Consider the following 13,073-nt stretch of genomic DNA (forward strand, 5'->3'; position numbering starts at 1 on the left):
TTTTGCCGGGGAAACCAGTCGTGTGTACATTTTCGTCAAGGAAACTGTCGAGAAACTCAACGAGCCAAAAAGAGAGCAAGTTCTCTATTTCCTTGACGGGAATGGAGAAAATTGGCTTGTCGAGTTCCTCGACAGCCTAACAAGGAACTCGACAAGGAAAACAATGTGTTTCGTTCGTCAAGTTCCTCGGTCGTGTGTACGAGGCTTTAAGGTGTTGGTCAGGTTATTATTCAGGCTTAGGGTTTGAAAGGAAAGGTTATGCCTTTTCAAGTTAGAGCGCACTCTACCATGGCAGTAAGTGCTTAGTGGGCAGTGCATCACCAAGACTCTATGATTCCGATTTGCAAGGCCGCAACTTGGATTACGGTGCATACATTCACTCGATTTTATCAAGTGGATGTAAGACGGCAAGCGGATGACGCCTTTTTGGGCAGTGTACTGCAGGCAGCAGTATAGGTCCTTACGTCTGCTGGCGGCCTGCTTTGATTTGTGTCTCCCTCCCCTCAAAGGGCATTGCTCTGGGACATCCCACATAGTAATTACTATGGCTGCCCTGTGTCCCGTGATGTACAATAAAAAAAAATAGGATTTTTATAACAGCTTACCTGTAAAAATCGTTTTTTTTGGAGTACATCACGGGACACAGAGCTCCCGCCCCTCTTAATGGGATATACGCATATTGCTTTGCTACAAAACTAAGGTACTTCTTGTATGGGAGGGGAACTTCGTGTCTTTTATTATGCCAGTGTCCAATCACCTGAAGGTGGCGTATTGCCCACAAAGTAATTACAATGGCTGCTCTGTGTCCCGTCATGTACTCCAAGAAAAGGATTTTACAGGTAAAAATCCAATTTTTTTTAACCACTTGACCACTAGGCACGTAAACCCCCTTAATAACCAGACCAATTTTCAGCTTTCGGTGCTCTCACAATTTGAATGACAATTACTCAGTCATACAACACTGTACCCAAATGAAATTTTCATCCTTTTTTTCACACAAATAGAGCTTTCTTTTGGTGGTATTTAATCACCGTTGGATTTTTATTTTTTGCGCTATAAAAGAAAAAAGACTGAAAATTCTGTAAAAAAAAATAATTTTTCTTTGTTTCTGTTATAAAATTTGGCAAATTTAGTATTTTTTCTTCATTCTTTTGCATTAATGTGAAAGATGAAGTTACGCCGAGTAAATAGATACCCAACATGTCACCCTTCAAAATTGCACACGCTCGTGGAATGGCGCCAAACTTTGCTACTTAAAAATCCCCATAGACGACGTTGCAGGGTATTGCGGAGTATTGTGGGGTATTGCGGAGTATTGTGGGGTATTGCGGAGTATTGTGGGGTATTGCGGAGTATTGTGGGGTATTGCGGAGTATTGTGGGGTATTGCGGGGTATTGCGGGGTATTGTGGGGTATTGCGGAGTATTGCGGAGTATTGCGGAGTATTGCGGGGTATTGCGGGGTATTGCGGAGTATTGCGGGGCATTGCGGGGCATTGCGGAGTATTTTGGGGTATTGCAGAGTATTTTGGGGTATTGCAGAGTATTTTGGGGTATTGCACAGTGTGGGGGCATTGCAGAGTGTGGGGGCATTGCAGAGTATTTTGGGGTATTGCACAGTGTGGGGGTATTGCAGAGTGTGGGGGCATTGCACAGTGTGGGGGCATTGCAAAGTATGGCTGGTACTGCAGAGTATTGCACAGGGAGGGATCGATGGCTGGATCTGTGACTGCATGTGTCACAGATCCAGCCCGCAGCAGCAGCAGCAGCTGCTGCTGCTTCCGCTCTCTCCCCTCTCCTCTCTCACACTGTACCGTTCGGTACAGAGAGGAGAGGGAGGAACCGGCGTCATCACATGACGCCGGTTTGTTTACTAGTGATCGCTCCGTCATTGGACGGAGCGATCACGTGGTAAATTGCCGCTATCAGCGGCGATTTACCATGATCCGTGATCAGCCGGGTCCGGAGGACCCGGCGGTCACGGAGACTCCCGTGTGCGCGCCCCACAGGGCGCGCGGGAGCGCGATTCTGGGAGGACGTACATTGACGCCCTCCCAGAGTTAAGCAACCGCCTTGTAGACGTATTTCGTCTATAGGGCGGTTGCTAACTGGTTAATGATTACATTACTGTATTGATTGGTGTCTATTTTATTTCTATCTGCATTGAGTTTAGCTTCAAAGGCACAGCCCACCCAGAAGTAACATTTCTGTTACAGGTGAAGTATACCCCAAACCACCCTGTAATCTTGTGTTCCTTGTCCTCCAGGCCATAAAACGTACATTTGACAAGAAGACGGTACAAGTGTATGAAATGTTCAAGAATGAGTTGGATCTTGTCAACAAAGAACTTGGCAGAAAAATTCCTACAGTGCCATCTCACATGTGCCGCTCGGCCGGTCAGGCGCACTGGGTGCGGGCTTTAAGACGTCGCATTGATCGGCCAATGCAGGTGAGTCCAGTTTATGTCAGGAGCTCGTATCAGTCTCTGCCCCAGAGGAGCTTACACTCTAAAGCAGGGGCGTCAAACTCAATTTCATTGTGGGCCGCATCAGCATTATGATTGTTCTCAAAAGGGCCGGTTGTATCTGTAAGATTAGATGTCCAGCGCATCCCCTCCCCCTACATTAGATGTCAAGAGCCACCCCACCATCAGAAAGTGAGTCCCCTACTCACCCTTATGTCACAGTGCACCCCCCTTTCCTTATACTGCTGCTGGGAAGAAGCTGGATACATTGCTTCAAAGCAGAAAGTAGGGGTCTGGAGGAGGGCTGGAGCTTTCCTGCAGCTGCATGAGCAGTGGCGGCTGGTGCTCAAATTTTTTTGGGGGGGCCGCAAACGTAAAAAAAAAAAGAAAGAAAAAAATTGCAGCCTCACTGTGCCCATCAATTGTCACCACTGTGCCATGCCATCAAACGCAGCCACTGTGCCATCAATTGTCACCACTGTGCCATGCCAGCAAACGCAGTCACTATGTCATCAATTCGCACCACTGTGCCATGCCATCAAACGCAGCCGCTGTGCCATGCCAACAAACGCAGTCACTGTGCCATGCCATCAAACACAGCCACTGTGCCATCAATTGTCACCACTGTGCCAGGCCATCAAACGCAGCCACTGTGCCCCTCAATTGTCGCCACTGTGCCAATTGATTTGTCACCACTGTGCCCTTTAATTGTTGCCACTGTGCCCATTGTCACTACTGTGCCCATTGATGCCACTGTGCCGATTGATGCCACTGTGCCCATTGTCACTACTGTGCACATTGTTGCCACTGTGCATGTCACTGTGCCCTTTAATTGTTGCCACTGTGCCCTTTGTCGCCACTGTGCCCTTTGTCGCCACTGTGCCCTTTGATGCCACTGTGCCCTTTGTCGCCTCTGGGCCCATTGTCGCCAATGTGCCCTGTAAAATGCACTTACCTTAATCCTTCCACGTCCCTCCTCCCACGTCTTCTCCCGCCTTCGTGACGCTTCAGCCAATCAGGTTACCGATAACCAGAATCGGCGAACCTGATTGGCTGAGACGGCCGTCAGTCTTATCCAAGGAACGCACCCTGTACGTTCCCTGGATAAAGCATCCGGGAGACGAGGACTGTACTCGGAACGCCTATCAGAGCGGCTGGCTCTGATAGGCACTTCCGCACAGCCAACCAGCTGCCGTTATTCAGGTGGTCGGCGCTCAATGTCCGGCCACCTGAATAGACCAGCGGCAGCTGGCAACAATAACATACATTCATGCAATGCATGAATGTATGTTATTTTCAGTGGCGGTGCGGAGCCAGAGGGGGCGGCGATCCAGCGCCCTCTATGGACGGACCGCCCCTGTGCATGAGAGGTGCAAAGGGCTACATGAAATGGCCAGGAGGGCCGGATTCGGCCCGCGGGCCATGTGTTTGACACCTGTGCTCTAATGTCTCACCACAGTCACACACTATTAGTATACATTTATATAGCTCTCACATATTCTGTAGTGCTGTACAGAGAACACTGAGCCAGTCACATCATCAATCTCTGAACCAGAAGAGCTTACACTTGCACACCACATTCCCACACTATTATTATACATTTAGGCTACTTTTACACTGAGGCGCTTTGCAGGTGCTATAGCGCTAAAAATAGAGCCTGCAAAGAGCCCTGAAAGAGCCTCTTCTTTCACTCCAGTGTGAAAGCCTAAGGGCTTTCACACTGGAGCGGTGCGCTGGCAGGACTCTCAAAAAAGTCCTGCCAGCCACATCTTTGAGGCGCTGTAGGAGCGGATACACCGCTCCTAAAGCGCCCCTGCCCATTGAAATCAATGGGCAGCGCCGCCGAACTGCCGGCAAAGTGTCGCTTCAGCGGGTGGGCGGTTTGTTGCCGGCGGTTTTAACCTTTTTCGGACGCTAGCGGGGGTTAAAAGCACCCCGCTAGCGACTGATTAGTCGCAAGTTTCACAACTCGCATTCGGCGCTCTATAAGTATTTATTCCAATCCAATCCAATCCAATTAGCGCCGCAAAAACAACGGTAAAGCACAGCTAAAAATAGCGCCTGCTTTACTGCCGACGGCGCAACGCCCCAGTGTGAAAGTAGAGTTATACTGAATAGACCTAACATCTCTTAATCGTACATCAAAGGACACATGTAAGTTAGTTCTTAAACTGTTGGGTTATGCTCAAACTCCAGGTGATTGGACACTGGCAAATAGCAAACCTTAACTCAGCCCTGCATAACTCTACCCACTACTAGCTTTGCCTCAGTTTTTTGCTATTGTCCTTAGGTGATGAACCTACCCTTTTCTGCTGGGTGTGTCTTCCAGTGGCGGTGCGTCCATAGAGGGCGCAGGAGCGCCGCCCCCTCTCTCCTGCACCGCTCTAATTACCAATTGATAGATTTATACATTGCATGAATCTATCTATTGGTGCCACTGCCGCCCCTCTATTCATGTGCCCGGCACCTTGTCGGGCGCCGGGCATATGAATTACAGCGGCGGGTGTGTATTGGAAGCGTCTGATTAGAGCCAGAGGCTCTAATAGGCTTCCTGATTAGAGCCTGTCAGCTCTAATAGGCTTCCAAAATGGTAAGCAGCGGGCGCACTGCTGTGCATTCGCTGCTTACACAGTGCTGTGTTAAAGCGGTGGTTCACCCTAAAAACGACTTTCCCCTATTACACTGCCCCCCCACATTACAATACGAATATGCCTTTAATTTTTTTTTGGCTGCTGTACATACCTGGGTACAGCTATTCACCCGTATCCTCCGGGTTGCGAGTCCCGCGGGAGTGGGCGTTCCTAACATGGCGGTGATTGACGTTTTGACTAAAAAATGAGCTCCCCCCCCGTCGCGTAAGCCGTGTCACGACTGGCGAAAGGAGCCAAAGGGCGATGCGCAGGCGCAGTATAGCGCCGACTCGCCGTTCGGCTCCTTCCGCTAATCGTGACGCTGCTTACGCGACGGGGGGAGCTCGTTTTTTAGTCAAAACGTCAATCATCGCCATGTTAGGAACGCCCACTCCCGCGGGACTCGCAACCCGGAGGACACGGGTGAATAGCTGTTCCCAGGTATGTACAGCAGCAAAAAAAAAATTAAAGGCATAATCGTATTGTAATGTGGGGGGGCAGTGTAATAGTGGAAAGTCGTTTTTAGGGTGAACCACCGCTTTAAGGAAGCGAATACATCGCTTCCCTAACACAGACCCGCCTCTCAGCCAATTAGGTGCACTGGGGTCTGGTTACTTGTTACCTGATTGGCTTAAGCAACAGGTGCTGTGATGGGATGCCTATCAGGCGCTGGCCCTGGCAACCAGTTCCGGAAATGTAGTTATTAGTTAGTAGGGTGTGTCTTCTATTTCATTCTGGGACATTGTATTATCCCAGAATAAAGGTGCCCGGGACCTGGGACAGACATGTCAATTGCATCCCGGGCAATCCGGGACAGGTGGGCACCCTAGTAGTTCTGCAATCAGGGCTGACAACCCTGCTTGGGATTTCAGTGCTGTGTTGTCAGCTATGAGCTCACTGGATTTGATAGCTAGGAATAGAAAACAGGGAAATGTGATTGTATTGGAGAGATGTACTCAATAGTTTTTTTTCTTTTCATTTTGCTGACCGTCAAGCCAAACATGGCGATGACATGGGAGTTGTGTACACATGACCATATCGCATATAAAACACAGCAGCCCCCGTGCTGTTTGGCATATACAATGGTTCCAGAGAATGTGCGGCAGGCTTCCCAGTATTAATAATACAAGCCGAATCCTCGCGCGTCTGCGAGTGAGATTAGCATAGGCTCTTTGTAAAATGAAATTGACATTGACAGCAGATCTCTCCAGAGTCCTCAGCCGGCGACGTGTTCTGTGTGTACTCCGCTTGTACCGCACACAATGCTGTTCCTGGTGGTCCTTCTCATTACATTCTCTCATTTTACTGTCCGCCCTGTGGAGACCAGGCGGGGAGCCGGGTGATCTATGCAAATCCAGCAACTCCGTGGATCAGAGCCAGCAAACAAAGAGAAAAGGAGGGAGAATCTCATCAAGGATAGGAAATGTAGGAGAGGGCCAGCTTTTGGCTTAGCGATGAGCCAAACCTTCGCAGCACTGGGATTGCAGGTTCAGCTTCCACCAGGGGACACTTTGTAAATTGAGTTTGTTGTGAGCGCCTCGTGTGTACATTATGGAGCACTGCGGAGTGTGACGGAGCTGTATCAATGAATACAAGCTGGCTGGATCCACACTGCTTCCATAGTACCCATCCATGTACACTAATCACACTAGAGTCTGGTGTAGTGACTGATGTGACCGGCTCAGTGATCTTCCTACAGCACTATAGTATATGTTGGAGCTATATAAATGTATAATAATAGTGTATGGCTGTAGTGAGAACATTAGAGTGTAAGCTCCTCTGGTGCAGAGACTGACGTGACTGCCACAGTGTTCTCTGTACAGCACTATAGTATATGTTGGAGCTATATACCGTATTTATCGGGGTATTGCGCGCTCCGGCGTATAGGGCGCACCCCTAAAGTGGACCCGCATTCCTGTAAAAAATGTTTTAGTACTTACAGTTTTGGTGTCTTGCGTGGCGTCCATCGGCGGCCTCGTCGGGTCCGGCGTCCGTCTGCGGCTTCGGTGGTGTCCTCCTCGTCGGGTCCGGCGTCCGTCTGCGGCTTCAGTGGTGTCCTCCCGGGTTCTCCCGCGCTGTTACCCGTCGAATCGCCGCTTCCCGCGCTCAGTTTGAATGCCTGCGCCGACATATACCGTCGTGCAGTACACGCGGCTACATTCGGCCAGGCTCGGCTTCGCTTACGCTCTGTGACGTTTATGCGTGAGCATGAGCGAAGCCGAGCCTGGCCGAATAGCCGAGTGTACTGCACTCGGTATATGTCGGCGCAGGCTATCAAACTGAGCGTGGGAAGCGGGTATCGGCGTATATCGCGCACCCACGATTTTCCCCTTATTTTAAGGGGAAAAAAGTGCGCGGTATACACCGATAAATACGGTAAGTGTATAATAATAGTGTATGGCTGTAGTGAGAACATTAGAGTGTAAGCTCCTCTGGTGCAGAGACTGATGTGACTGGCTCAGTGTTCTTTGTACAGCACTGCAGTATATGTCAGATCTATACAATAAGAGTGTGTGACTGTATTGTGACATTAGAATGTAAGCTCCTCTGTTACAGATACTGATAAGACTGGCTCAGTATTCTCTGTATATGTCAGAGCTATATAAATGTATAATAATAAAAGTGTGGGACTGTGGGGGGGCATTAGAGTGTAATCTCCTTTAGTGCAGAGACTGATAGGACTGGCTCAGTGTTCTCTGTACAAGACTGCAGTATGTCAGAACTATAAGGGTGTGACCAGTGGTGGCAAACAACCCCCTCACCCCAACCGCTGTTTGCCAGTTGGTCCGGCACTTACCCCATCTGCGGCAGGCAGCGTGGTGCAGCGGCTCTGTGTCCTCTCCTCTATGGCAGCTTCCAGCTCCTCCCCTCCTCCTCCTAGGCATCCAATATTCATTCGCTGTTGTATAACACCTGGGTGGGATCGAATCGCACTCTTTGACCCAAGCCCACCATATATTGAAGCTTATTAGAGCCTCTGGCTCTAATCAGTGCTTCAAAAGAACAGCCGCCCACATTGTAATCTATGCTCCGGTGTCCTAAAAGGGACCAGACCCATGGATAGGGGGGCGGCGATGGACAGAGGGGGGGGGGGGGCAGTGCCCGTGCGCCCTTAATGGACCGGCCGCCCCTGTGTGGGACTGTATTGGGGCATTAGAATGTAAGCTCCTCTGATACAGATACTGATGGGACTGGCTCAGTGTACTCTGTACAGCACTGTGGTATATGTCAGAGCTATATAAATATATAATAATGTGTGACACTGGGGGGGGGGGGGGCATTAGAGTGTAAGCTCCTTTAGTGCAAAGACTGATGTGACTGGCTCAGTGTTCTCTGTACAGCACTGTGGTATATGTCAGAGCTATATGAATGCATAATAAAATAATAGTGTGTGACTGTGGGAGGACATCAGAGTGTAAATGTTAGTTTCTTTAAAATTTTGCAAACATACAGCTTGTTATTAAAACATATTTACATATATACAGAACATAAATAAAAATGTAATCTATGCACAAATAAACAAAACCAAACAAGCTTACATCAGCAAATAAAATAAAACAGCAAAAATAACACAAATAGAACTATATAATATATACTATATCAGTAAACTAATAAATTATGCAACACAAGACACAACCCTACTTCCACCTAAACACACCTACAGGCTAAGAAACAATTACACATTGATCCCATGCATGCAGCCTGTTTCCAAGAATCAGATTTTATAAAAATCTAGGGGACGTGAAAGGACAGAAAGAAAAGCCACACCCAGAGACTGACAGACAGCAGCTACAGGGACCTGACATTCCTCATGTCTTTGTCCAGGCCTCCCTCTGCTACCTGTTCTACTCAAGACCCCGAATCTTCCAAACCTCACCCAGAATGTTGTGCACCACCATCTCAACAGAAAGGACCTTTTTCCGAGTGGAAATCTGACAATGTCCATTCCATGTGTAGTAACGGACTACTAAGCTAGCTAGAAAAAGTGTCTCAAAATCAAAATCCCAGTGAGTTTGAAAGGCCCCGTATGACCACTCCGCGTAACTCAAGCGGGAAAGGAAAGAGATATCCAGAGCCCCGCCCACCCGCTTATAGACTTCTATATGTAAGGGGCACTGAAACAAGAAATGGTCCATCATCTCTTCCACCCCACCACACTCCACTCTTGGACAACCACGGTTCTCCACAGAGGGATGCTCAGGTTGCCCTTTAAATAGAGTCTGCCATGGAATGAGTGCCAGGCCTAATCCCGAAACTCCTCATTATGCCGTGTACACACGATCATTTTTCGGCATGAAAAAAAACAACGTTTTTAAAAACGTAATTTAAAATGATCGTGTGTGGGCTTCACATCGTTTTTCGGCTTCTGAAAAAAATGTTGTTTTTCGTGTTGTTAAAAATGGCGTGTGGGCAAAAACAACGTTTTAAACCAGCACATACCCAGAAGCAAGTTATGAGACGGGATCGCTCGTTCAGGTAAAACTACCGTTCATAATGGAGTAAGCACATTCATCACGCTGTAACAGACAAAAAAGCGCGAATCGTCTTTTACTAACAATGAATCAGCTAAAAACAGCCCCGAGGGTGGCGTCATCCACATGGAACTTCCCCTTTATAGTGCCGTCGTACGTGTTGTACGTCACCGCGCTTTGTTCATCATTTTTCAAAAACGATGGTGTGTGGGCAACATCGTTTTTAATGATGAAGTTGGAAAAACTTCGTTTTTTTTCATGCCGAAAAACGACCGTGTGTACGCGGCATTAGAGTGTAAATCTTTGTTTATTAAAAATCTTACAGACATAATAAAAACATATTTATATATATATATTGTGAGGGATTAGCTCGTGGGGATCACCTTTTCTGAAATCACAGTCTGTAAGCAGGCACTTTCTTTTAAGTCTGGCGGATGCCAGATTTTATTTATAAACGGTTTGCAGATTAAAATAAACAACACAGTAAATTAAATCCTTGCCGTCCGGCGCTAAACTAAACAAACAGGATCTCCTCTCTATACAGTGTGGGGCTCGTCCCTGACACCCACAAAACATGCAGTAAAGCAAACCTTTTCAGTCCAGCACTCAGCGCTCCCCTCACTCAGGTCCCTTCCTGAGTTTCAAGCCAGAGCCCTGTTGTGCTCTCTTCCTGGACATTTAAAGTCCAGCTGATTGTGGACTCCAGTGGACCCAAACATCCGGACCGGAATCCTAGCCAGGCCCAGAGGCTGTAAAACCCGGAATGGATTCCGGTTCAGTCTCTCATAATGGAACGTATGCGAGGTGAAATGTACCTATGATCATGTATCGCACCTCGCATACTGTCACAATATATACAAAATAAATTAAAAGAGATATATACAAAAATAGCTTACATAAGCATAGAAAAAAACATAAAGAAAATTAAATATACCAACCTAAACAAAGCCATAACCTCCACTTAAAACACCCTCAGGCTAAGAAACCATTACACATTTACCCCCGCATGCAGCCCTTTTCCAAAAATACAATCTTATATAAAAATCAAGGGGGCGTGAAATGACAGAAGGAAAGCCACACACCCAGAGACTGACAAACAGCAGCTACAGAGACCTGACATTCCTTCTCGCCTTTGTGCAGGTCCCCGGCCGCCACCTGTCCTTCCCAAGCCCCCGAATCTTCCCAATCTCACCCAGAATGTTGTGCACCACCATCTCAACAGGAAGGACCCTTTTCCGAGTGGAAACCTGACAATGTCCATTCCATGTGTAGTAACGGACTACTAAGCTAGCTAGAAAAAGTGTCTCAAAATCAAAATCCCAGTGAGTTTGAAAGGCCCCGTATGACCACTCCGCGTAACTCAAGCGGGAAAGGAAAGAGATATCCAGAGCCCCGCCCACCCGCTTATAGACTTCTATATGTAAGGGGCACTAAAACAAGAAATGGTCCATCGTCTCCTCCAACCCACCACACTCCACTCTTGGACAACCACGGTTCTCCACAGAGGGATGCTCAGGTTGCCCTTTAAATAGAGTTTGCCATGGAACGAGTGCCAGGCCAAATCCTAAAACTCCACATTAGAGTGTAAGCTCCTCTGGTGCAGTGACTGGTGTGAATCACTCAGTGTTCTCCATACTGTGCTGTGGAATACTAACCTGTTGTAGGTGCAAATAAGAAAAGTATCACATACAGTGCTCGGCTGTTTTATATGCATGAATACTGATTTACAAAATAAATGTAATTAACAGAGAAGGGGGGATGAGATTACAGTAAAGTGGTTGTAATCCCTCACATATACCCAGTGAAGTGACTGGCCTCAGGTGATACACAGAGATGAAAACAAATCCTCATACATAAGTTGTACCTGTTTATCTGTAGTCTTTTCTTCTCTACATTCCTTCAAAGCCTTGAATTTATACAACTTGTCTGGGCTTTCAGAAAAAAAGGTGGCGGAGAGCTTAAGTTACACTCTGCAGAGCTCAATGAAGAGAGCTCTGAGAGCTGATTGGAGGGAAGAGACACACCCCCTTCACACAGCACACTGGAACAGAGCTGAGGCTGTCAATATGCTGGAGATCCTCACCTGTCACAATTTTTATCTTGACGTCAGGAGGAAGGAGGCAGTAGACAAAAATGACACTTAGGACTCATTCACATTCGCATTTTGTAGCTTGTAGCTCGAAGCTCCAAAACGCTGGAGGAGAAAAAAATCTATTATTCTCTATGGAGACGGTTCACATCTCCACTACAAGTCACCTGAAGCTCCAAAAAGTTCTGGAGATTTTTTTTTGTAGCTCAAATTGGGCAGATTTGTGCGTTTTTTTAACGTGTTTTTATTCCTATGGAAATAAAAGGAAATGTGCCATTTGCACGTTTTTGTGCGCATTTGCGGGTTTTGTAGCGCATTTTTGTGTGATTTTCTGCTCAAATGAATAAACTAAAATAAAAATAGTAATAATATATAAATAAATAAATGTTAAATAATAACATAAATAATTAAAAATAAATGATAAATAAATTGATAATATGTAATAATACATAAATAATAATTAATCCCTAACCTTATAAAATATATAATTATTATTCATGAAATAATAATAATAAACACCCAAACCTGAACAAAAAAATAATTATTATTATTTATAATAATAACAATAGTAATGTATTATTATTACTATTATTTATCTTGTGTTATGCCGCGTACATATGGTCGGAATTTCTGACAACAAATGTTCGATGAGAGCTTGTTGTCGGAAATTATGAGCGTGTGTACACAATTGCGAGGCGCAAAATTTCACGCATGTTCGGAATCAAGCAGGAGAGCCGCACTGGCTATTGAACTTTTTCTCGGCTCGTCGCACGTCTTGTACGTCACTGCGTTCTTGACATTCGGAATGTCCGAAACAACATTTGTGTGAAGGTGTGTATGCAACACAAGTTTGAGCCAACATCCTTCGGGAAAAAAAATCCACGGCTTTGTTGTCGGAATGTCCGATTGTCTGTCAGGGTGTTTAGTTATTTATTATTTTATTATTATTATATATTTTTTTTGTTTAGGGGTTAAGGTTAGGGGTTAATGATTTACTTGTTATTACATAGTATTCATTTATTGTATTTATGTTTTTTTTAATTATTATTATTATTATTATTATTATTTGTGTATTTATTTTACATGTATTTTTTTTTTTATTTAATATTAGTAGTAGTATTAACACCCTAACTAAAATAAATAAATAATAACTAACCCTAACCTAACCTTAACTCAAACCCATTTTGTAAAGCGCTGCGCAAACTGTTGTCACAATATAAATCCTGTATAATAATAATAATTAGGGTTGTCCCGATACCGATACCAGTATCGGTATCGGGACCGATACCGAGTATTTGCGGGAGTACTTGTACTCCCGCAAATGCCCCCGATGCCTAAATAGAATACTTAGCCCCCCCACCCCCCGCTGCCGCCGCCGCTTAGTTAATACGGGCGGGGAACATTACAGCTTTCATTTGA

General features: G+C 46.1%; 1 protein-coding gene across 1 annotated transcript in view; it reads left to right on the forward strand.

Moving 5' to 3' along the window:
• Nucleotides 1–13,073, forward strand: part of DNAH2 (dynein axonemal heavy chain 2) — a 402,999-nt gene that overhangs the window by 122,527 nt on the left and 267,399 nt on the right. The window contains exon 12 of the mRNA XM_040346833.1: nt 2,266–2,448. Coding sequence (XP_040202767.1) covers nt 2,266–2,448 — 183 coding nt within the window. The remainder of the gene's footprint in view (nt 1–2,265; nt 2,449–13,073) is intronic.

The sequence above is a fragment of the Rana temporaria genome, chromosome 3 (assembly GCF_905171775.1).
Source record: "Rana temporaria chromosome 3, aRanTem1.1, whole genome shotgun sequence".
In the NCBI taxonomy this organism is placed as follows: Eukaryota; Metazoa; Chordata; class Amphibia; order Anura; family Ranidae; genus Rana; species Rana temporaria.